The following is a 25,741-nucleotide window of genomic DNA, read 5'->3' on the forward strand; positions in this document are numbered from 1 at the left end:
AGGGGGTATTAGGACAGTGACGTAGGACGGAGGTGCCACACTGCGTCGCGCCACAGCGCGCCGCAGCGCGTCGTTTTCGCTTTTACACGGGGGAAAAAAGTGATGTAGGACGCGCGCCGCGCGTCGAACGACGTACGTCGTTTGAGTTTTTGCCACGTGTAAATCGGGCATATGTGACCATTGTGAGCTTTTTCGAATCCTCAAATCGCGCTTCGAACGTTCGAACATCGATATGGTCGAACGTGATGTTCTGTAACCATGGTGATCGAACTCGAACGAACCGACCGAGCATCTCCGTTAGTTTGAACTTTGCAGTCGAGTCAGTCACAACAACCTTGGTCACAAGCTTCAAGTCAAAGGCGAGACAAGACAGCCGAGTTGGAAGCAGAAATCAGTGAAAAGTAAGTACAGGTAGAGTACCTTTCGCTGCTTAGTAGAATACATTATAGAGAAAACTGCCATTCTTTGCCAACGTTAGATTCTTCTGATTTCTATCATCGCTACTTATTAAAACAGTTTCAATCTGTCGCTCTGTTTCAGCACGCACGTTTTTTTCCATGCCGACGTGGTTCTACTGTATCTTTGTCTGTGTCTATACATAGCCAGTATAGGTGGTGATGAGTTACGTTTTTTGTTAAATTGCTAGTTATAATACAGGTCAACGTCTCCACATATAATTAGCTTGCACATCAAAGTATAATGCTAAACTTCCTAACAAAACAAAGTTCTATACCGATCAAGTTTTAAAGACCACTGTCGCCTGTTTCGGGATCAATAATGACCAATCACTTCAGAGCATAAACTCGCGAGAGTTACTGAGTTACAGGCACTTCAATTTACACATGATCGTACGTATCCGTGACGTCAACAATTGGTCAAACGTACCAGGAAGTTTATAACTGCCTGATGATGGCTGAAGTGCCCTGATGTATATGGCATCCTTTATACCTATCACAGAGTAGTCCTGTTCAGTGTCCAGTGTTTGAAGAAAGTTTGGCATTGCACTATGAATGATTACAACCAACACAGGTGAGCTTCCGTGATATCTTGAACATAAGTTCCTTCCAGCAAGTGGCGGAACCATTTGCCTTCAGCAAGTTTTCCTTTCCCTACCAGAGGAGCGAACCGCACCCACATACATACATACAGAATACATGCGACACGGTGCATTCCATATCACCCGAGGTACCAGCCCGACCGCGGGTCGGATCGCCCGAAAATCCGACCCGCGGAAGGCTACGACCGAGGGTGATGCGGAATACGCCGTGTTGTATTCTATATATATATATATAGATCATACTCACCAGGAAAAAAAAACACGTTTCGATGTGAAATGCTCCAGAAGTTTAGAAAATTGGTGTCCTCGAACGTGTAACAACAGCAATTCCTAAGTCCTAGTCCCTTATTCAAATTTTCGACCGCACTGCCCTCGGCGGGCGCGAAGAGCATTCGATGTATTCGATGGAACGTTATATCGAACATTATCGAGGCCCTATTCAATTTTAATTGTTGATCTTCACAGGAGTGTAACCCCACCGGTGTGAGGAGTGCAGCAGGCCGTTTAGTCAACTGGTCCGACGATGCAGCATCAAGTTGAGAAACCCTACAGGTGTGAGGCGTGCGACAGGCAGTTCGGTAGGCTGGGTGACCTGAAGAGACACGTTCGGACTCACACCACGGGGGAAAAACCCTACAGGTGTGAGGCGTGCGGCAAGCAGTTCGGTAAGCTGTATAGTCTAAAGACTCACATCCGGACTCACACTGGGGAGAAACCCTTCAGATGTGAGGCGTGCGGCAAGGATTTTAGACAGATCCAGCATCTGAAAAGACACGTGCGGACTCACACAGGGGAGAAACCCTACAGGTGTGAGGAGTGCGGCAGGCTGTTCAGTCAGCTGGGTCATCTGAAGACTCACGTGCGGACTCACACCGGGGAGAAACCCTACAAGTGTAAGCAGTGCGGCAAGCTATTCAGTCAGCCGAGTCATCTGAAGACTCACATCCGGACTCACACGGGTGAGAAACCATACAGGTGTGAGGAGTGCAACAGGCAGTTCAGTCAGCCAGGTGATCTGAAGAGTCATAACCGGACACACACTGATGAGAAACCCTACAAATGTGAAGAATGTAGCAAGCAGTTCCGTAGGCTGTTTAATCTTAAGACTCACATGCGGACTCACACTGGGGAGAAACCCTACATGTGTGAGAAGTGCGGAATTCAGTTCAATGTGCTACGTAATCTAAAGACTCACATGCGCACTCACACAGGTGAAAAACCCTACATGTGCAAAGCGTGCGGGAGGCAGTTCAGTCATCTGAAGACGCACATACGAACACACACCGGGGAGAAACCCTACAGGTGTGAGGCGTGCGGCAAGCACTTTAGACAGTTCCAGCATCTGAAAAGACACGTGCGGAGTCACACAGGGGAGAAACCCTACACGTGTGAGGAGTGCGGCAGGCAGTTCAGTCAGCCGAGTCACCTGAAGACTCACATTCGTACTCACAACAGAGAAAGCCAACAGGTGTAATTATAACACGTGCAGCAGAGCAGGTGCTGACCCATAGTGGGGAGAAACCCGACAGGTGTGAAGAGGGTGGCAGTTAGTTCTGATCTCCAAGCACATCCATCGGTGACAAAATCGTAACTGCCGACCAAGGCTTTTGCCGCAGGACACAGTTTGACCGTAGACCAGACTATGCAGTTCAGAGTTGACCAATGACACCCACTCTCACCAAAGGGAGCAAATCTGTGCACTGTACCCGACACGAATTTTCTATTGCTGTTTCTATTGTGAGTTAAAACATAAGGCTATTCCACTGTCTAGATAACGTCAATCATGTTGACATTCGACATTGTTATATTTCAGCCATACCATAGGTATGGTGAAATATATTGTATTCGTAATGTTTCTTTCTTTCTTTCTTTCTCCTGTCAAATTTTCAAAGCGATTCATCTCCGCCGTTTCTGGACCAAATGACTTGAAATTTGGCACAAGGGTAGAGTGGGCAAATACCAAAATGTGTTTTTTTCATTTTTTTCATATCTGCTCCTTAAATTATTTTATTGAGGTTTTATTGCAACTTTTGGACCAAAACTGTATATTTTGGCCCCCTGTACCATGGTATTACATCCAAATGACCTGAAATTTGGCACAGAGGTGCCCTAGATACTTATTCAAAGGATCCATGTATAATATGTGGTATAAATCACTTCAAAATGGCTCCTTAAGGAGGTTTTTGTGGGAGAGTTTAGGATAGGTAAGGTTGGAGTGCCGAGGTCAACGACCTGTAGGTCATTCTGGTGTGTCAGGGCCACAGGTGTGCCAGGTAGATCCAATTATCTACCTATCGACCTAGTCCATAGACATCCAGGTGGTTGGTGGACAAGGTAAATCCAATTAATGGCCAGCCAATGAGCGAGCTTATTTTGCTGGAAGAGTCCATTATTGGACAGGGGGTGTATTTTAAAATTTACTTTTAGACTTTGGTGATAATGCCAATGTTTTTTTTAGTGGAAGTGTTTTCGCACTGATCCACTTGACATAAGACTACTACTGGGACAGTCCATTTTTGCACATAGGGGGGATTTAAAAAAATCAGTTTTGGACATGGGTGATGATTCCGAATTCCATTTGTTAAATGGAAGTTTACCCCCACCTGAAAACTGTACATGAGGAGGATTCGGCAGCCAATCAGCAAGCCTTGTGTTATCTGGAAGAGCCCATTCATGCACGGGGGACTTTTTTAAAATTCAGTTTTGGACTGGGTTGCTTCTTATACAAAAGGCCATGTACTGTGAGTATTTCTGGACTTGTCTAGTGTGCAATTTCAAACAGGGTGAGCTGGGAGATTCCATTCTTCGACGAAGGGGGTATTTTTTTAAAATTCATTTTGTGGACTTTGCTGACTATTTTAGCTGATATATTTTTGGATCGCTCCACTTTACATAGGGATATAAGGCAGGAAGTGTCGATTCTTGCACAGAGGGGGGATTTTTTTCAAGTATGGTTTTGGGCTGCTGATGATTCCAAATTCCATTTCTTAGCGGAAGTGTTTTTGGAGTCGTGTATTTTTTTCAGTCCATTCTTGAAGGCGTTTTTGTAAGATTCATTTTTGCTCATAAGTGTGATTAGTAGTTAGAAGTCATTTTAGGCAGAAGTCTTCCATTTTTGCACTTGAGTGATTTTGGAACAGTCTATTGTTACATGAGGAGGGAGATGGCTGAAATATGCTGTATTTGCTCTCAAGCAAATGTCGACCTTTCTAGTTGTAGTTTTTCTTGTCAAGAAGGGAATAAGTAGTAGGGGTAAGTTTGTTCACTGTTGGTTCAACTATAGGAAACATACTTTTTAGATAACTTTGTTGCTATTATGAGTCACAGATAGAAGAGCCATTACAATAAGGTTGTTGTTGTTATTGGTTAAACGCTGGGGAATAGATAAATTGTTTTTATTGGTCGTTAACGATCGATGATGATTGTTGTTTTGGGTTTGTAACATTGGCAGACACGTATGACGTCATTGGTGACTAAACAATAGTACATAGTGGTAGAGATATGTTTGTTGTCATCACCATGACTTCACAATGAGAAGTGGTAGCGTTCAGTTTTTCATTGTTGGTTGATGGAAAAGTCAAGATAAGTTTGTCCTTTTTGTTGGTCAAATGACAGTAAAAAATTGTAAAGACAACATTACTGGGCTGTTACATATTTGTTTGACTTTGATTGCAAACATGCAGATGAAAAGGCAAGGTTACAGATCTTCAGTTTCATACAGTGAAGGCAGAGTTTTGCCTCTGAACTAGTCTATTGAACCTTGAAGATAAAAAGCACATTTTTCCCGTTTGTGACGCTCCTCTCTCAGAAACATAGACATTTATCTTCACAGCTTCATTCCCATCAAACTAAAGCATTTCCTAAACACAACCCTGTTAAATTATGAATTCAAACGGCATTAAAGACTCAAGTATGTGTTAGTTGTGACCACTTTATTTCATCGTTTCTGCCACATGGATAAAGGAAGACTTGCACATGCTGACAGCCTGTTGAGAGGTTGTTTTTCAAATACAGCACAAATTCTGGAAGACCCCTAGCACATAAATTCACAGTTTCGGTACTCCAACCACATTTCGTGTAATAGCATTTATAACTTTTACACCAGATGTTTCCTAGCGCACTGATACCAAACCACAAGATGTCCATTTTGCTTGAACAGTTTTAAGAGCTATACCATCAGAGATATTATGTTTTATATATATATGCACTCAGCTATAGAATAGCGAGGTGGGTACAGTCCTGTTCACTTTCTGCATTGCGTCTGGTTGTTTTTTAACTTCCTACTTACATCAGTGGGGGAAAAAAGACCTCATAACCACAGTAAAGAACAGAAAACTTGAAGCGGTACGGTCACATTTCATGGTCATCAGGACTTGCCATAACTCTCATGCAAGAACATAATCAGGGAGGCAAAGGCAGGCTGCAAGCCCTTGGCCACAAGGAACATCGCACAAATTGCGGACATGGACACGTTTTTTAAAATACTTAATTGCTGTAACAAATAAATATGATGTCTGTCATATCTAAAAAAAAAAAAGGACTAAATTGGAACAACCCCGTGTCAGTCATCGGGTCTTGCCAAGAATGTCATGCAAGGAACTTCCAGGGAGGAAGAAAGAGAGGCAGGCAATGGAAAATATAGGAGAATAATATCAGAGCTACCATGCTGTACGTGTGAGCAGGCAATGGTACAGTACACTTTTGTTTGAATGTAAAGTCTTCACAGTGGAACATCACCATCTCATATCTTTCTCATCTTCCAACATCACAAGTTACACCAGTAATCCTACATATTAGACTGCTGCGATGAGCTACCATGCAGCGTTTGTGAACAGGCTTGAGTACTCTAAGGTACAGACTCTACAGAGTCCACAAGTGGCAGAACGTTTCAGGTGGTCCGTCAGTAGCTCACGACGATGGCCTCGCCCGGTTGGAGCGTCACGGCGTTCAGCTTCAGCTTCTCGTCGTTCCGGTCCATGCCTAAAATGGAGATGTTTTTATTTGTATTTACTGACACTGAATTGGTAGAAAGATTACAGTAAAAAAATCAACAACTTATAATATAGAAAACGTTAAAGCACAGATGAAAGTCAATACATACACTTTGGTATTAATACACGATTAAGATCGAATGTATATATTAAGATCGAAAGTGTATATATACATGTGTGTGTGTGTGTGTGTGTACATACATCACTTGACTTACTGACTTAATATATATATAACTTACAGACGTATATATATATATATATATATATATATATATATATATATATATAAGTGATATATGTACACACACACACACACACGTGATTTAAACTTACATGTAACGCTAAACGAGTAATAACATCAAAAGAATTCAATTACAGATTACATCATCGACGTATTCTAACATTACCTGAGCTGAGCGCCATCGTTCCCTCCTCGGGGAAACCGGCGGCCGTGTAGTCCTGGCTCGAGGCCGCCCCGCCCAGGTTGATGGCCACCAGGTAGCTGGTTGCGCCGGCGTGCTCGCGCTTGAAGGACAGCACGTCGTCGGTGGTGAGGGCGTTGCTGAAGGCTCCCCACTGGAAGGCGGGCTCGTCTCGCAGGCCGGCAGCCTTCTGGAACATGCTGAGGAAGGAGGAGCCGTCCTGCTTCTGGGTCTGAAAGGGAAGGGGGAATTAATTTATTTGCAAATGTGAGAAATACATTACACACTGACTCTTATGGCAGCATTGCTGATATTAGAGAGTCAACAGATATGGATAGATATGGAAATGTAGGTAATGGTAATTTACACACATAATTAGGGCTGTGTACCTAAACACATTTTCAGGTACAGGTACGGGTACAGGTACACTGGTTTAGGTACAGGTCCGGACCTGCACCTGTACCTAAAAAAGTTTAACCAAGTATATGTAAGTTAAACATGTAGCTAACTGTCTTTTCTAGTGATAAATTGTCATCTTTGTATGGGCAATTACATATTTGAATCTCAAAACAATTTCTTTGCAGGTTTTCTTAAGTATCAACTACAAGATTATGACCATTGTCATTGTTGATTTGGGATTTACTTGTCCAGCAGTCTTAAAAAGTAGTGTTTAAGAGTGATTTAGTTTGTTTAGGTACAGTTACAGGTACACAGATGTTTAGGTCCGGACCTGTACCTAAACAATTTTTTTAGGTATGGTACAGGTATGGGTATTTAGGTACACAGCCCTACACATAATACAACGTAAAGCCACACTGACTTAATTTTATCTGCACATGCATTGATTTTTATCTGTTTTCCAAAAAGAACAAAAACTGATCCAATACCACCCCTGGTCAATCAGAATTTTATCCTTGTTAGAGATTCTGATCTCCAAGGTATGGGGGCACATGTTCCCTTGTTCCCCTGTTTAAAAAAGAATGGCAATGAAAACTTCATTGAAATGGAGACAATTGTCTCTTACAGTCTTATTGGAGGTGAGCGTAAGACAAACAAAACCTGGGAAAGAATGGAATGGATGTGATTTAGCAGCATTTTTTTTGCTGGACTTTTTTTTCTTTGGGCAGCTGGCTGCTACGTGCTTTAAGAAACCAGACAACCAGACTATTAAATTGAAAGGTAAAAGTCGCAAACGTACCCCAACATTGACGGTCGAGTAGTTCTGCGGGAGTGGGGTCCATGGCGTGACCCCGGGGTTGGTGAAGCCGGCGTTGTCGGTGTTGTTCCACTGCATGGGGCTGGTGCTGACTCCATTTACCTGTACGGAGGGGGGACACGCAGGTCAACTTTTTACTCCAGGAATATCAAAACACATACATTAAAAATGGGGCTCGTGCTCACTACATTCACCTGCACAGGGAGGACATACAGGTCAACTTTTTACTCCAGATTATCAAAACACATAACACTATACATACCCTATCTCACGTTAGGCCTTATTATATATACACGAAAAAGAAAATAGAAATAAATAGACAAATGAAATTTTGACGAAGATTTGACATCCAGGTAGTAAGATATGCCAAAAAGCAGTTACTCAAGTAACTGAATCATAACCATTTGCTTGAGGATATGAAACATTTCCTGTGCTACACACTTTAACAAATTAAGGGGTCAAATTTCAAGGACTGATTGTCACCCCAAGTATCATATTGCAAAGAAAAGGGAGAGATTTTTATTTATTATTTTCTTATTAGGATCTCTGCATGTCAACAAAGACAAGCACAGAAACTATACATTTACAGACTAAGGAGGCAACCTGCATAACAAGATGCTGACTGTAAACCTGAGTATGCCTAAATGTCAACTTTGACTGCTGAATCTCTCACAGCTAACAGAACATTTTTCCCTCTACATTATTTACTATTGGAATATATCCCAGAGGTTGGTAGAGGAAAACTCACATCTGCCATCCCGATTTCGTCGCCGTAGTACGCCATGGGTGTGCCAGGTAGGAGTAGGAGTAGCAGGTTAGCGGCCCGGGCGTACAGGCCTCCACCCACACGGGGGCTGCTCTCACTCCCGATCTGTAACAAACAACAGGTCAGGTTACCACCGAGCCAGAACAACAATAGGTCAGGTTAGCAGCGCGGGCGTACAGGCTGCCGCCCAAACGGGCTGCTCTCACTTGCATTTGTAACAAACCGACCTGAATTATGCCTCTGTGTTCTCCTGATTAACCAGTGTCCATAAAAATTTGGCTACGTACAACTGGGTGTGCACTTGACTAGTATACATCCGAAGAACAGGTAATGAACTGAGCTGTTTAACAGCAAAATTTATTTTTTTTTATCTCTGGAAATAATACTGATATTATTGGTGTGTGTGTGTGTGTGGGGGGGGGGGGGGGGGGGACCCTACGGATACAAGTTATCATTTATCATCAACCAGAAGGCAGGAAGGAGGGCTGCTAGCTTATCTAGTAATCTACACTTAACCCTTTATCAGTGCCCAGCTGTCAACTTTTACACAGAGAGTCCGCAGACAGGACACAGGACTCACCACCCAGTTGGCACGCTTGCCATCGGGCAGGTTGTCCAGCCAGCTCTGGATGCGGCCGAAGGTCTTGTTCCCGGGTTTGTCTCCGCCGCCCTGCATGGCCAGGAGGTTATAGTTCAGGGCGATGTCCGCCTCGCGGGTCCCGTTGGAGCTGTAGTACTTCACCACTTGCCGCACGTTAGCGTCCATCACGTCAGTCAGCAGCAGCCTGAAACAAGATACACAGGGTCACATGAAACATGATACACCAGGTCCCGTTGGAGCTGTAGTACTTCACTACCTGTCTCACGTTAGCGTCCATCACGTCAGTCAGAAGCAGCCTGAAACATGATACACAGGGTCACATGAAACATGATACACCAGGTCCCGTTGGAGCTGTAGTACTTCACTACCTGCCGCACGTTAGCGTCCATCACGTCCGTCAGAAGCAGCCTGAAACATGATACACAGGGTCACATGAAACATGGTATGTCACAAAAAACATGATATGTCACATGAAACATGTCCCGTTGGAGCAGTAGCACTTCACCACCTGACGAACGTTAGGGTCCACCAGGTCACTCACCAGCAGCCTAACACATGATACATCACATGACCTAGCCAATGGGTCATTCTACGTGATGAAAGCTGCAGTCTGAAACATGATATACATCCAGTCACATGACCAAGGTAACAGGACATTCTACATGACGAAAGCTGTTAATGAAACAAACGTTAGCAAATCTTTTGTACTTTTTTGAGTTGGGAGTTAACTACTAGGGTGCTTACATGAGAATCTTGGGTACTGTCAGGTACATTCTTGATACCCAGTATTTTGGACCTGGACCTAAATGATTTTGACAGTACTGTAACCAGTTAATTGCACAACGGATAAACACACACATGTTAACTGCACAGAACCACATAATCCTGTGGTATTGCGGTCCAGCTGGATAACTTTGCTTTGTTGCACTAATCAGTTAATTGCACTTAATACAATGGCAAAAGGGGTGTGCAATTAAGCAGCCACTACTGTACCATCATCTTTTCTGAATCCTGTGGTTACCTGTAGCTGTCTCCGTCCTTTGCGAACTCGTCGAGCGTGGTGCGGAACTCCTGCAGCAGGGTGTGGGTCTCGTCCAGGTTGGTCGTGTAGGGGTGAGACAGGCTATCGTACTGGGGGACACAAAACATTCACAAATGTCACAAAACTTCATAGCTACCAGTACCATACATGTGGTGTAGTGGGTAGAGACCAACCAATGTCTACAGACTACAAAACATTGTAAATAAATCCCCCCCCCCCCAGTGTTAGGTACACTACTCATCAAACAAGTACAGGAGGAGCAAGATGCAAGGCTTCTTTGATGTAATCAATTAAACTGCAACCACAAACTGATCGGCCCTAATGCCCCCTCACATGTAGCGAAAACCAATCGGACGACGACTCTGAGAGCTCTAAATTACGATGAGGCATGACCCTGATGCCGATGAAGAAATGGCAGAGTTCCCCCTTCCCGTCAGGGTCATGCCTCCTCGTAATTTAGAGCTCGCAGACTCGTCATCCAATCGATTTTCGCTACACGTGAGGGGGGTATAATCACAGCTTTAAAGCTGTTTCACTCTGGCTTATAAATACAGACTGGATACAGGCTAATGAGCAAACAGCTTGGCTCTAGAGACATGTCACACAAGCAGTTCCTTTCCCCACCTTGCCCGGGTCCCCGGAGTAGTTGGGGTTGGCCGGTTCGTCGGTCAGGGCGGAGTCCTCCACCAGGTACTTGGCGGACGTCAGGCGGAAGCCGTCGGCCCCCTTCATGGCCCAGAAGCGCAGGGCGTCCTTCACGGCCGCGCGCACGTCGGGGTTGCGGTAGTTCAGGTCAGGCTGCTCTGGTTGGAAGGTGTGCAGGTACCACTGGTCACGGGCCGCGCTGTAGTTCCAGGCAGAGCCGCCGCTCACACTCAGCTGTAACACGGAAAAGAATAATGAGACTCTTTTTACACAACCATTACTTTATTCTCACCAACGTTTCCGTGACCTTCTTCAGGGCAATTTTGATTAGTTCACATTGTACTACAGGACAGGTGGGGCTGCTTCACATGTTGTCACAAAACGTAATGTATTTACATAGGTACAGACAGCTTTATGCAAAATATTTACAATGCGGTCCCAAATGCAAAGGAGTGTGTTGGAAAGTTCGAAGAAGTTTAACCCGATTTACTGCACTATGAACAAAAATACTTATTGAAGTTTTTGAACTGTCATTAACAATACTTCTTTGAGGTATTTTGCCTTTGTGTTTGTTTTAAATTTGACAGTTTTTAGCTTTGTGCCAACCCAGATTGACTGCTGTTGTAGTTGTTACAATGTTGGTGATAATGTGGGTCAATGGTAATGTCTGCCCTGTAGACTTACCCAGTTGTTAGGAGGGTTTCCACCGACCCCGTCAGCCCAGACATAGTAGTCCTTGTAGGTGTTGTCGGCAGCCTTGCTGGCAGCACTCTGCACAAACCAGGGGTGGTCCACGCCGGAGTGGTTAGGGTCAAAATCAACCACCAGCTTCAGTCCTGGGGAACAACAACATTCATTTATTAGAATTCAATATCATCTCTGCGGAAATGCAGCTTGCGGAAATGCAGCTTGAAGAAAACAAACTTTCCTTTTATATGTTCTAACAAAAAATATTCCCATTGAAAATCTCCACATAATACAATATCTGCAAAACTCACACCTAATTAGACTGAGCACAAATGCTGTTTGTGTTTGGGTAGAAAAGCTCCCCTAAATATCTCTACACACCATTCACCAACCTTTTATTTCATGGTTGGATTTACATAATTGTGATCTTGCACTGGCTAGCTGCCCAAAGGAACAATCAGCAGAGATGGAGCAATTACCTATTTACACATAATGACCTAATCATGTGATCTGGGGCCTGGTCTGATATGTTAAAAGCAGGCCTGTATCCAGGGCCCACCCCTCCATTGTGCTTTTGGGTGGAAACTTGACTGGACGGACAGACAAAAATTTCACCCCTCCCATCCAGGCTTTTAGCTAGGAATTAATTTTAGGGCGTCCAAAGTAATCAGAGTGATCTGCGGCGCTCGCGGGCGCGAGCATTGTAGGGGGGTCCGGGGGTATCCTCCCCCGGAAAATTTTGAAATCATAACCCTCTGAAATGCTATTTCCTGCATTTTGAGGTGCATATTTTGTAGAATTCAGCCAAGATTTTTTTGTGTCTGTTACAATATGTTTGCCCTGACTGAGGCTGGGAGGAAAAATTTGGGCGTCCGTAGTGCGTCTTGCTTAAAAGTATTGCGTCCGATTTCTTATGTTTGTTAGGACAGTGCGTCTAAATGACGCGTTGACGCATGCCTAGCTAAAAGCCTGCTCCCATCCAAGAAAACTGAACCCTACAAGTAGTACAACATGAAAATGATGACAATGTATCATAATGTAAGCTTAAAACGACAGATTTAACAACAAAATTTAAACATGGGCTCCCAAATAATGAGTGGGATGGAAAAATCAAAGCTGGAGACAGCTCTGGTTAAAAGTAAGCTTCATTATCATGATTTCTCACCCTTGTCGTGCAGGGTAGAGACAAGGCTGTCGAAGTCGGCCATCGTCCCGAACGCAGGGTCCACATCGGTGAAGTTGGAGGCGCTGTAGACCGCGCTGATCTGAAGTGACTTTACATTCAGATCAGTCAGGTAGTCCGCCTTCTCCTCAATTCCTTAAGGGCAAAAGAAATAAAACTGTTATTTACGAAGAAGTCTCCTTAAATAATTCTCTTTTCAACATAAGATAGTAGGCAAAAATTCATTGCAGTTGTTTGTAGTTATCTCTGCAAGCTGTATCTCCTGTTACTTCCATCAAAATACTTTCAAGAAAAAACATATCCTGCAGCTCAGGATAATATTGTTAATGCCATTCTCCATATGGTACAGAATCTGATGTTATTTTCATCTCCCCAACAAGTGAGGAATGCATTGCACTTGTGCTATGGTATATCTATCTGTTAATAAGGTAATCTACAGAAATGTAATCTAGCCGTTTTACAGAATCTTTACAAGGGCATCATGATCTTAACATATGACTGGAGAGTGCTGCATATTTAGATGAGTAGCAGTGTTTAGCTGAAGACAACTTACCACACCCACTAAATAAAGCACTTATTCAAAACTTACCCAAGCTCAATCAAAACTCACATGACTCCAAGCCATTAGATCTTGTTGGCAAATGCAAATGCCCAAGCATTGTTTTCTGTCCATTTTACATGATCTAGTCACCAGCTGGCCATATGACCTAAACTGGTGACTGAAAACACACAACACCCAACCGTCGTCTCTGCGGCTAGGCTCAGACTTGTTTTGGGCACATTTCTAGGAATTTTTGTCGGGCTTTCTTTTGTGCCAGGGCAGCCAGGGTTTCTTTTTCTGTCACCCAGGCTATAAAAAAAAACATAACAAAGTACAAAGCCCGGCAAAAGCGGTTAAAAGGGGAGCAAAAACCCAACCGGAGCCTAACCTCTGCTTGGAGAGTGGCCCGGGGGTGTGGGAATCTGTACACATCTGTCCGGTCCATCCGGCTGACGCAATCTGCGGCCAACACACCACAAACTTGCAGGAAACCGGACATATACTTTCAGCTCCTACCCGCAAAACAAAACCCCTCCGTTTTCCATAAAGCTTGCCCTATTGACTTTTTTGTTGCTTACTTCATATTCCCCAGTCGTACGTTAGAAAACGTGTCCCAAATGCTAATTTAAGATGTAAATTTAAGGGTAATTATTTGCAGGCTGCCTGCAGCAGAAATTCCGCACTGGGGCCAAAACTGGGGGTTCCAACGTCAACAGGGCGGGCCTATCATCTTGCAAAATAATATAATTTCAAGCAGCTAGAATAAAACCTACACAGAAATTATTCGTCTTCGTAGAAGAATGAAGACGTAATCGTTATGAGAATGAAAAGGAAGAGTTTATAAAGTGATCCCTTTGCTGGCAAAAGGGGAGAAAACGAAGTTTGGTCACCTCAGGCAAAAATTTTAGCCCTCGCACGGGCCGGGGGGAAAACATCCTTACAGCGGGCTGACTGTTCTGGCCGACTATTTACCAAACTTTTGCCGATTTTTTCCCTCTCCATACCCCCTAGACAAAGCCTGTTAGATGCTAGAGTACACATACCCTTCAGATCTCCGACACCGTTCCCGTCCGAGTCCTTGAATGAGCGGGTGAAGACGCGCAGGAAGCCGCCGTGCTCCCACCACTCCAGCTCGGGGCGCGGCGCGCACCGCGGGGCCGTCACGATGATCACGATGGCGCCAACCAGCATGGCGATCCAGGCCAGCCAGAACAGCACCAGCAGCGTCCAGCGGAGGTACACCCAGAACGGCTCCGAGGACACCTTCAGGAGCTCCTCCTTCCCCATCCCGGCGAACGGCGCCAGCTTGGGCTCCACCTCGTCGGCCTCCAGCCCGCCATCGGCCGCCTTGCCGTCCTCGGGACTCCCGTTCTCCGGCTTGTTCAGCTTCTCGGCCGCGCCCTGCTCAGCCTTGTCCAGGTCGTTTGCGCTCATGGTGAAGAAATCGAGATAAAATACACCTTATTTTGACCAAAAAGCACCTTTGCTGACCAAAAAGTACACCCTTTTTGACCCAAAAGTGGCGCGCACCTCTCCCAACTTTGTCTGCCTCCAAATGAATAAATCCTAGGGCGGGTGATGTCAGTCACGTGATCTTCATTAAGACTCATTCCCAGGATCACGATAATGGTGCCGTGCGCTATATTGACTACTAAGCGATTTCTAAACGCCAAACACACGCTATATGCGGCTAGATAGTTCATATGTATCTCAAAGGCCTGTAAATGTTTTAATAATTCGTGTTTTATGAGAGATTTGGTTGTCATACTTTTTCACCACCCTGGGAGCAAGACGACCCCCTCGCCTCGTTCTGGCATTTGGCTTGTGGACTGCACTAAGGACCGCAGTGGGGAGGGCGAGCTGAGATTTCTACACGGTAAAATATATATTCTGTCAATATAACAGCATTGCAGTGGCAATATTTTATTTATTATACCTCTCCAGTTGACTCTCTGTGCCAAGTTTTAAGTGATATTCCTGTTTTTTCCCCCAGAGTGGTTACGAGTGGATTGCATCACATATCGGTGCATAGATCCGCCATGTCGAGCGGAGGGGTGTGTAAAAACTGCGGCTGTAGCGACATTGACTTTGACCAGGCCAGGGGGGATGCCGTCTGCACGGGCTGCGGGTCCGTCTTGGAGGACAACATCATCGTCTCAGAAGTCACCTTCGCCGAGTCTGGCGACAGGACGTCTGTCATCGGGCAGTTTGTGTCAGCCGACGGTAAGTGCTCGGATAAAAGGCATATTTGAGCTTTTGCGAGGGTGTTTCATAGCTTTATGTACGGCTAAAATTATATTAAAACAACAAGGATGTTGTAAAAGGTTGACAAATGAATTTGTGATGATATGGTCGAAGTGATTTGAGTGGGATTCGAACCATGATATTTTTGCCAAGATGGCGGAGGTTGGGTTTTACAGCCTTACCATGTGAGCCACGGGGCCGGCAGCTCATTTGCATATTGCAGGTAGAGGGTAGTTCGGGTGCAATGCCTAACTCTACACTACAGTGCGCTGTGCAATGTTCTGCTTCATGGTATACAGGCAATAGTAATCATTAGATAACAAATACCGAAGAGTAAAATTAGGCAAATCTATTTTCTTACTTGTCCAGTAATACCATTTGTCATGTTAATTGTTATCTGTAACATTATGTGCCATTTGTGGTTTGGTTCTTTGGGTGTGTATGTGTGGACAGCATTGTTAGTTTGTTTTACTGTGAACCACATTAGTCGTGTTAGTGTACAGCTTACGCTATAATCTTCTTCGTGGAGTCGAACATGAATTAAATACAAATACATACATACATACATGTTCATACTTGATTTTAACAATATGCAAATACAAATGATAAACTTTAAAACTTATATGTACAACCAAGGACGTTCTATCAACAACAATGAATGAAAAAAAAAAACATACTTATTGTAGTAAACAGGATGACCTGATAAGCTGTTGATGGATCCTTAATGATAAATATGATGAATATTTGTTAGGGGTTGGGGAGAATTGAAGGTGAAGTTTGATAATTTTTTTTTATAATGGGCCCCCTGGCATATGTCTTTGGGACTGCAGCAGAACTTCCAGTTTTGATGTCTCATGTTCTGAACATGCTATGGTCATGATTTTTGAGTGATAGATGGAAAAAAACCTCAGTTTAGATCTTGACATCCTGTCACAAGTTATTTTCAAGTACAAGAACAGGGCTGGTTGAGTTTTTCTGGGAGACAAAATCTGCAAGGGTAACCTTAGTAGTTGTATCCACTTGAATCTATTACAGCTGCAAGTCTCTTTTGTCCTGTTTGCAGCATGAGACTCAGTAGCTATGATACTTGTAATAGGTTTGGATACCAGGTAATCTCCAAGCAGATCCTATGGTGCCATAAGATAGTATCAAAGCTGGTCAAGAGTATAGCCGGCCAAAGGGAGTCAAATAGGAACCGGAGGGTGAGTTTGATACTATATATTATGCCACCATGGATCTGGTTGGAGATTAGATACCAGGCTCTTATGGTATGACTGTGAGAGAAAGTTCCATAATGGTTGCCTGTGTTCCCAGATGGCAAGGGAAACGCTGGCATGGTGCGAGGGTTCCACCATGGGTTCGGAAAGGAGTCCAGAGCGATCACGTTACAGAATGGTAAGTCACATAATTCTCATGTCTTCTGCTTCCTAACCCCGTAAGCATTACAAATTTGATGGGAAATGGTTGCTTCAGCAGGTAGAGTCTTTCTGATCCAATGATTTTTCTTAACAAATAGCTAGGGAACCAATTGATGTAAGGTTTGTTTGTTTGAACCTTTGTTTATTCCTGAAAGCTCCAATTGGCCGCTTTTAAATTTCATTGAGGTCATGAGGGAAGAGGCAAGGGTCAGACAAAGTATATACAGTACAGTTATTAGGTGCAGTGATGCTGTGTTAGATGTCCATCGCTCTACGGTGGCGTCTCAGATGCGATCGTAGCCCGAATGCCGAGGCGCATGTTCGTCTGCATATCGGGCACACGACGGCGGTGCTGGGGTTGGGTCTTCTCTCCTTTGCAGTGATGCTGGTGAAAGCAAAAAGGAAAACATTTTTATTATCATGTCCACCGCAGGTAAGAGGAAGATCACGCAGCTGGGGCACCAGCTGAAGCTGAACCAGCACTGCCTGGACACAGCCTTCAACTTCTTCAAGATGGCCGTCAACAAGAAGCTGACGCGGGGGCGCAAGACGAACCACGTGGTGGCGGCGTGCCTGTACCTGGTCTGCAGAACGGAGGGGACGCCCCGTATCCTTCAGGAAACACTACTGTAGTTTCCATGTAGATGTGTGACTCTGGCTGGCCTGCCCATGTCAGGTGCACAGTTTAGAGAGAATCACTTGTGTCCATGTTGTAGAACGGAGGGGAATCGGGAAGGAACTTCTGTTGTAGTTTCCACGTAGATGTGTAACTCCAGCTTGTTTGACACAGTCATTTCTATTTTCTAGTATTAACCTGGTTTCCATGATAGCCTGAGTAGAGACAGCCCCTTTTGTCCATGTAGAATTTAGCTGCTCAGAGCCCTCCAGATATAGAAGAACTTTATTGCACGACAATTGTACTTGGTACAATGTATGGCAATGACTATTACACAAAGTACAAAATAGGTGTATATATTGGACAGCCAAGGAAGTCTGTGTTACGCAGTCTTCCACTTCTAGTAATTGTCTGTGGAGCCGGGAGACTCTGACTGCTGTGAGCACGCTGCTGGCGTCTTTTAGTACGAGTTTGTTTCATTGAAGGATTCCCAATAAAGGCTTGACTCGCTGTGCTGTTAGCTACCCAATGCCAGTAGAGCAATCCAATCTGAATAAAATCCAGATAACAGTCTGTGTCTAGGAAAGAAGGTTGGAAGGCATTACATCTCAAGTTCCTCTTTAAAAAAATGAAGAATTATTACACTGGCTGTTGTCATTCTTTTCGATGCAGTTTGCAATTATTGCATATAACTCAAAATTTTGTGTCTGACAGATGTGAGAAAACTTCCCTTTCCTGAACTTTTTGGTGTTTATGATAAGATGACACAGGATCTAGACATTGACATTGGATTGATGCACGCTATATTACCTGGAATGGAGTCCCCCCATGATGGATAAGCCCTGCCCTGACTTGTGACACATAGTGATGGATAACTCCCATGGAGGCTTACTCTGCGCAATGACATCAAAGTGGCTTATTGCTGACGGAGCTGGATATACCGTGACTTTGATGTCAGGGCTATAAGATATGCTTCAATATTGCATGCACTACATTTTGGGTATGATGTCTGTGCATAAAAGCTGATTCGTCGATGTGAGCGATTCTGTGCCCGAAGATCTCTGTCTCCGCTGTCTCTTCCGGTCACGTCGGGACAAGGTACTCAATTTGTAGTTCATGCCAGGTCATACACGATTCTTCTCTGGTTTAGAAATTACAATATTATATTATATAAAACTGAGTCTGAGGGGAAGTCTGTACCTTGGTAAACACAGTTTCAGGGAGTGGATATGGTCAGATTCAAGTTTTCCACTTAGCACTTTGTTTTCATCTTATCCTCTTCCTAAATTTTTACTAAAATTTCTGAGAACACTCGGAAAATGAATTGATGACTAACAGCTTTTAGTTTAAGCCTTCTGGAAGATTAAGGTATCCTTATCAAGAATCTAAAAGTGATTTTCTGACCAAACAGTTTATTCCATACTCTCATGTTACACACTCATACACACAGAACACAGTGGACTACACCTTCTTAAGTCCAAGAATGCACAAATCAGATGTGTATGTCATTGTCCAAAAGCATCAGATTCCCTCCAAAGATATTATCTTGAGACCGAGACAAGATGGGAAAGTGTCTGCCCCGGGTTACTGGTGAGAGAGACGGGTATGGACCAGTTATTGATCCAGAGTGACGGCCAATGTCATCCCAACTATGATCAATACCCTCCAATTACCCGCCTGGCAGCGGCATTGTGCAGCGTTATTACTTAAGTGGTGGATAAAAAAGTCACCCCATCAAGTGGAATGAGCAAGATAAACTTTATTCATCTGAGGACTCTAACCAGCTGAAAAATATTTTTCCCTTAATGCCTATTGATGGAAAAGTTAGCAAACTTAAACCAAAGTATACAAATTTAGTTCCAAGCCAGTGTTTGGGTGTAGGGTATTGAAATGTGGTTGTAACATACTACTATTACATGCATATTTACACACTGATATTTGTGTGAAGGTCTGAAAAGTTTCCATCATATGTAGGAAAAGTTTGTCAAATGACAGTCACAGGCTCTTGCATAGAATCGACTAGGTTGCTTCTGTCTGTTTGAATGTAAGAACCAACAAATTACATTGATATGGCCTCAGGTAAGAGACACAAGCCCCCAGCTGGTAGGCTGTAAAACTTGAAACTGAGTGACGCGGACGTCCCCACAATTTATATACGTTAGACCAGCCGCACTGAAGTCATGAGTTATGATGGTATCTGCTGGAGACTCGATAAGCGATCGCGGCAATCAGATTAGCGTGAGAAATACGGGACCCCGGGCCCGGGGGCTCCTCTCACCATATGGTGCACCTTGGTACTGGGAACGACTAGTTCGGAAGTGTTCCTACATCAGCACAGTGTTTCCCTGTTCATGCTAGTGAAAACGCTGATGGGTCGTTAGCAATGTCGTTAGATTTGGATTCAGGCAACGATTTACGAGCTGCTTGTTTGTTTGTTTGAACCTTTGTTTATTCATGAAAGCTCAAATCGTCCTGCAAGCCGCTTGACAAGTTTAAGTATACAGGATTGAAGTCCTGATAAATCAATAAACATATACTATTCACAAGGAGCTATTATCAGATCCTTTGTCCTAATAAATGCTAGTAAACATAATAATGATAAATCCATGATGGCTCAAAGCTGTGGGATCGATCATGTTGGAAACACTTTGTGACAAAGATTTTTCATCTAAAAGTAAAACACTCCATATGAATGATGAGACCGCTGTGGATGGTACCATATTCCAGCGGGGTGTACTAATCAATGCGAGTGGAAACCGGGGCATGCAGTCGTGGTACTTTGCCTGATTAGATTTGGAGGTGGGACCAGCGGGAGGCACTCATCACTTGATTAAATCTGGGCCCAGGGAAGCAGCCCACTGAAGAGGGTCTGCATGCTCTTTTACGTAAGGCGTATAGGCAACCTATTTTATTTCCTGTAATTCGTAGGGAAAACCATCTTATGTACGTAATTCGTAGCGAGGCGACCAAATTTAGCGTAATTGCCTTCTTTGATTTAGCGTAATACGTAGGAGGTTCTTCTGAATTCAGCGTAAATCGTTGTCGGGACCCCCCATGCAGACCCTCACTGAAGTGTTCCCAGGGAAACAGTTTGCCCGCTGGAGTTTTCCCAGGCTTTCAGGCATATTTGTTTCCCGATGCTGAGTTGCTAACAATAGTAACATCCCCTTTAATCTCTCCCAGTGCACCTGACTGTCAGTACCTCATGTGCTACACATAACTCACTCTAAAATCCACAGTGTCTTAGGTAGCTTTGAAAATTCAATTCTTATCCACTTTACACAACGATATGGGGTTGTCATATCACAGGGGTTAAATAAAAAATAAATGAAATGGGTTTCAAGGTTTTTGCATCACTGAAAGCAGCAATTCTGGTAGAATTTGAATGTTGACTTGTATAGTGGAGTAAAAAAAATATCACAGCATTTCACCTGAAATGTTAGGAAGTATCGTATCCAGTTGTTGATCTTGAATTATCTATAGATATTGATATAGCATCACAGATGGATCTCATCATCATCATCATCATCATCGGCATTCGCTCGTGACCGAGCATTGAAGTTCATGTCAGGCAAACCTCAGTTGCTGCTTGTGGGTGACATTGTCTCATGTGGCTACTCAAGCCCAGGGTAGTACGGAAGAGTCTGGAACACTTTGTGCAGGGGTGGGTGGTGAGTGAGGAAGGAGGAGTCTCTCTTTACATTGCTGTCTCTGAGTCTCTGCTTCAGTCTGCGTCAAAGCTGCTCCATATATGCTCTATCTGTACCCTGAATGATGGTACGTCTCTACTCAGTGCGGTTCTAAGCGAGAGTATCCCAGTTATGTTGGAGCTCCCAGGATTTATGTTGTTGTACAGTAAATATATGTTAGCAGATTATTGGATATATGATGCAAGGTCTTGGCCTTTTGAGTTGTCCCCTATGGGAAGGTATGCTGGTTCCCAGAGTTTGCATATTTCAGTGTTTTCCAACAAATTTTCTTTAATTCTGCAATTTCCTCAGACCTGCTGCTGGATTTCAGTGACATCTTACAGGTGCGTCATTTTGTTTCAAATATCTAAAAAGAATGTGACTTGTCTTGCACAAGAACATAATTTGCATAATGATTTGCATAATTGTATAACCATCCTTCAGTTTAACACACCAGCATTGCAGGCACACAATTTTGCAGCAGCTGGTTAAATCACACTGAATGACCTATCACACCTGACTTTCGCATACTTTGTGGCAACGACTTCCACTCTGTGATGGTGGTAACCAAAAAAATGTGAACACATCAATCTTGAGTTAATAACATTGGTGCTTGAAAGCATGACTATTTCACTATGCATACTTTTGTCTGCCAAACGCTATTCCTGCATTTTGAGGGGTAAATTTTGGTTCAATGGCATCTGTTTTAGTTAATAAATTTCAGCTCACAGAGGACGGAATGGGCAAAATATTTTTCCATCCCCAGCAGCAAAATTCTGTGAAAGGACGGAAAAAACGGATGCTTGCTAGATCCCTGGTGTGTCCTGTGTTAATAAATCTGTATATACTATGTTACAGGTGAATGTGTCTGTTACAGGTGAATCTGTCTGTGTTATAGGTAAATGTTACAGGTGAATGTGTCTGTGTTACAGGTGAATGTTTGTTACAGGTGAATGTGTCTGTGTTCCAGGTGAAGATGTTTATGTTATACTTATAGGTGAATGTGTCTGTTACAGGTGAATGTGTCTGTTACAGGTGAATGTGTCTGTTACAGGTGAATGTGTCTGTTACAGGTGAATGTGTCTGTGTTATAGGTGAATGTTACAGGTGAATGTTTATGTTACAGTTGATTGTTACAGGTGAATGTGTCTGTTACAGGTGAATGTGTCTGTGTTATAGGTGAATGTTACAGGTGAATGTTTATGTTACAGGTGATTGTTACAGGTGAATGTTTATGTTCCAGGTGAATGTGTACGTCCTGGGGAAGCTGTACCTGAAGCTAGCCCAGGAGCTCTGCATCAACGTTCCCGCTATCGGTAGGTCATGCAGGGTTCAACTTCAACAACATCAAACCATTGATGACATTTATCATCTTTCTCCCAACCTGTGCCATGTCACAGATAGGTCAGAAAAAGGTAAAGATATGACAGTCTTCCTGTGTGGAGGTGAAAAATGGTGCTTTTTCTATATTGACTGATAGTGGAATTGCCTTTAATTTAATACAAGAATCAGAGGAAGAATATGTGTTTGTGAATAGCTAATTGTGGGCCCAAAGACATGAATGGACAAAGTCAGAATGTGGCTTGACCACAGTTACACAAAGGTCACTCTTGCTAGTGTCTGAGGCATACAGAGGACTGAAAACCACATTTTTCACACATCTGGTTTGCAAAAAGGCTTGGAATTTGTATAGAGCAGTTTTTCATATTTCAGAGTTAAGCTTGTTCCAGTTGAATGGGACTCCTGAAAGGAAATCTTTATGCTCCATTTATCTTTGTCTTCACCCGAAATGGAGACTTTATTACCTTTAAGCAGCAGTTTGTCTCCATCGAACTGCGTCTAATTTCTCCCCCAGGCTGAACATGACGTGTTTACGGGCTCTTAATTGACATTAGTGCCTGAAATGGTGTGCGGACAATGCTTTTGTGGATCGCATCAAGACCAGGGTTTTCCACAGTGTGTCCCCTTTTCTGTCATGTTCTGTAATCTTGTCGCCAACGTCAAGAAGAAAATTATGGCCTTCCTTTCCTCTTACCAAACTTATGTTTCATTGTCATTGTGGGAAGTCAAATCACCAGGAGGTGACAATGGGTTTACTGATTATCTCCATGAAAAATGGAGATACTGATTTGGGTGTGTCTGTCTATGTGTTTGTGTGTCCGGATTTTAGTAGTCAACATAACTCAAGAATCTCTTGATGTATTATGATGATATTTGGTATGTGGGTAGGTGTTGGGAAGACAAAGGTCAGGGTTGATTTTGGGTCTCCTAGTATATGGCCTTGGTACTGCAGCAGAACTTTCATTTTTTTGTATCTTTTGACCTGGACATGCTATGGTCTTGATTTTTTAGTGGTAGATAGTTTGTGATATATGTTTTGGCCTCCTAGCAGCTTGCGCTGGAACTGCAGGGGCTATTTTAAAATTCTGTGCCAGGAGAGAAAACCCTGATCAGTGGCAGTCTGCTTGGACTAAATCAAGTCAGTAAACTACATAAATCTTATTCTTACACCTTAAACTCCCATGGGGATATTTATATTTTTTACTGAGGGATAAATCTCTAGCAGAGCAAAGGATGTTCCTGTGAGATAGCGTGGACATCCATGTAGTCAATATGTATATACAAGTTACAATATGTACTATGTAGCATGAAATATACAACGTGCACATGACATCAATTTTCAACTGTTGCTGCCATAATTGTGTTCAACACCAAATACATACATCATCATGTGTGGTTAGAAAGGAGAGGTACATGACTTGGACCGTATTTCATCCTCAGTTAGAGCACCGTACAAACCACTAGTGCCGGTAGCTTGTAGCGATTGATTGGTCTCCGCATCGCTGACACAGATGATGCACGTCCCCACTGATAGCATCTCTGGTGCCGCTTCCCTCCCCAGCAGGGACTGATTCATTAAACACTTCGCCTTGAACTCGTCAACACAAATCATCCAGGAACTTAGCTCTTCCTGCAAGATGTGCTCAGGGGGTGCCAACGCCTCCTCACAGCTAATCTCCAAGCCAGGGCTCGAAATACACTTTTCAGTCAACTTGCACCAGTGCAAGTTAAAGGACAGCATCAGAAAATTTTCAATTCTTTATTTTCCAGTATTTTACTCATTAAAAAGTTGATGTACGTCAATTTTTACATTGATCCGCCTAATATGACCCTGTAGACACGTTTGAACTTCGCGCTCTCCTCCTCTCCCCGCCGCGCTGGCCGATGACGTAATGGCCTCGTTCTGATCGTCTGAGATTGTATGACGTCACGGATCCGAAACTTCTAGCCAGCCATTTTGCTCGGTGAACCTCGGTCCTCTCAGCGGTAAATAATCACCCCGCCATTCTGGAGTTCAGTTTGTCGTCATTGAAAATTACTTTCGTGGACCTGTAAGTCGCATTGTGAGCTGTCTACGAAGCCATAGTCCCCGGGAGACTGAACATGAATAAGCTTGCCTGCGTGTGAACCGCGCGGCGACGGAACGAAATCAAAACAATGGTGGTGGGGGAGGTTCACGCACCGTGCCATTCTGGACTATTACAAGAGCGAGTACGGGTCAGTTCTTACCTTCTCCTTTCCGGACAGCACAGCGATAATTACACGTAAGCTTCCACGAATTTTGGTTGAATCACAATTGTCCAACTGGCAGGGACATTAAAAAAAATCATTCTCTGACAACATACCCTTGATCGCTACATATCGAACGATCCCCCTTCCGCGCCGAAACATACATACAGCATTGTTGTTTTTACATACAACACAGGCCGGCATTGTGAATGGCGCGAAATGTCGGCTTCGTTTCAGAGTCCGTGATTTGTTTTGAATGAACCCCCAGCAATCTCCGCCAAAGCTACATGATTGAAAAACCGACCAGTCCAGATAATTTACCCGAGAAACAGAAAATAAAGTGAGAGGCGAGGCGTAACTCGCACGATCTGTACAAGTTGCGGTGCTATCTGTTTCGGCGCGAAAAGGGGGTTGTTCGATATGTAGCGATCAAGGGTATGTTGTCAGTAGAACAAACGAGGTCTACAACTGTGAATTCAACCAAAATTCGTGGAAGCTTACGTGTAATTATCACTGTGCTGTTCGGAAAGGAGAAGGTAAGAACTGACCCGAACTCGCTCTTGTAATAGTCCAGAATGGCACGGTGCGTGAACCTCCCCCAAAACCATTGTTTTGATTTCGTCCCGTCGCCGCGCGGTTCACCCGCTGCAGACAAGCTAATTCATGTTCAGTCTCCCGGGGACTATGGCTTCGTAGACAGCTCACAACGCGACTTACAGGTCCACGAAGTTAATTGTCAACAACAACGGACTGGCTTCCAGAATGGCGGTGTGATTTCCCGCCGAAGGGACCGAGGTTCACCGAGCAAAATGGCTGGCATGGCCAGAAGTTTCAATTCTGATTTGTGACGTCAGCGCGCAGGCAATCAGAACGAGCCATTACGTCATCGGCCAGCGCGGCGGGAGAGGGGAGGAGAGCGCGAAGTTCAAACGTGTCTACAGGGTCATATTGGGCGGATTAATGTAAAAATTGACGTAAATCAACTTTTTAATGAGTAAACTACTGGAAAATAATAAATTGAAGATTTTCTGATGCTTTCCTTTAAGCCAAAGG

General features: G+C 43.8%; 3 protein-coding genes across 3 annotated transcripts; 2 read left to right on the forward strand and 1 right to left on the reverse strand.

Moving 5' to 3' along the window:
- Positions 1–1,546: 1,546 nt before the first annotated feature.
- On the forward strand, positions 1,547–2,630 carry LOC118424218 (zinc finger protein 678-like). The gene has a single exon (XM_035832760.1). It carries the CDS (start codon positions 1,581–1,583, stop codon positions 2,529–2,531), a length of 951 nt encoding a protein of 316 aa, XP_035688653.1. The 5' UTR covers positions 1,547–1,580; the 3' UTR covers positions 2,532–2,630.
- Positions 2,631–4,972: 2,342 nt separating this feature from the next.
- Positions 4,973–14,712, reverse strand: LOC118424365 (neutral and basic amino acid transport protein rBAT-like). Its single transcript, XM_035832917.1, has 10 exons — positions 14,195–14,712; positions 12,593–12,745; positions 11,425–11,576; positions 10,720–10,974; positions 10,075–10,199; positions 9,033–9,237; positions 8,435–8,557; positions 7,669–7,788; positions 6,456–6,702; positions 4,973–6,037 (listed from the first exon to the last, which is right to left on the reverse strand). Exons 1-10 carry the CDS (start codon positions 14,583–14,585, stop codon positions 5,958–5,960), a joined length of 1,851 nt encoding a protein of 616 aa, XP_035688810.1. The 5' UTR covers positions 14,586–14,712; the 3' UTR covers positions 4,973–5,957.
- Positions 14,713–14,813: 101 nt separating this feature from the next.
- Positions 14,814–22,610, forward strand: LOC118409622 (transcription factor IIIB 90 kDa subunit-like). The gene is made up of 6 exons (XM_035810775.1): positions 14,814–15,027; positions 15,145–15,374; positions 16,710–16,790; positions 17,247–17,420; positions 21,431–21,462; positions 22,362–22,610. Exons 2-6 carry the CDS (start codon positions 15,191–15,193, stop codon positions 22,593–22,595), a joined length of 705 nt encoding a protein of 234 aa, XP_035666668.1. The 5' UTR covers positions 14,814–15,027; positions 15,145–15,190; the 3' UTR covers positions 22,596–22,610.
- Positions 22,611–25,741: the final 3,131 nt, after the last annotated feature.

Source organism: Branchiostoma floridae, chromosome 1 (genome assembly GCF_000003815.2).
Source record: "Branchiostoma floridae strain S238N-H82 chromosome 1, Bfl_VNyyK, whole genome shotgun sequence".
NCBI lineage: Eukaryota > Metazoa > Chordata > Leptocardii > Amphioxiformes > Branchiostomatidae > Branchiostoma > Branchiostoma floridae.

Bases quoted from the DNA above. Each gene is read 5' to 3' on its own strand.
- LOC118424365 (XM_035832917.1), bottom strand. From the start codon at position 14,585: ATGAGCGCAAACGACCTGGACAAGGCTGAGCAGGGCGCGGCCGAGAAG. The intron at 10,200-10,719 runs GTGGGGAAAGGA...CATTTGTGAATG, and splicing joins ACTCCGGGGACCCGGGCAAG to TTTTGTGTCCCCCAGTACGA. The intron at 6,038-6,455 runs GTAATGTTAGAA...TCTCCATTTTAG, and splicing joins AACGATGGCGCTCAGCTCAG to GCATGGACCGGAACGACGAG.
- LOC118409622 (XM_035810775.1), top strand. From the start codon at position 15,191: ATGTCGAGCGGAGGGGTGTGTAAAAACTGCGGCTGTAGCGACATTGAC. The intron at 16,791-17,246 runs GTAAGTCACATA...TGTCCACCGCAG, and splicing joins AGCGATCACGTTACAGAATG to GTAAGAGGAAGATCACGCAG. The intron at 21,463-22,361 runs GTGCGTCATTTT...TTTATGTTCCAG, and splicing joins ATTTCAGTGACATCTTACAG to GTGAATGTGTACGTCCTGGG.
- LOC118424218 (XM_035832760.1), top strand. From the start codon at position 1,581: ATGCAGCATCAAGTTGAGAAACCCTACAGGTGTGAGGCGTGCGACAGG.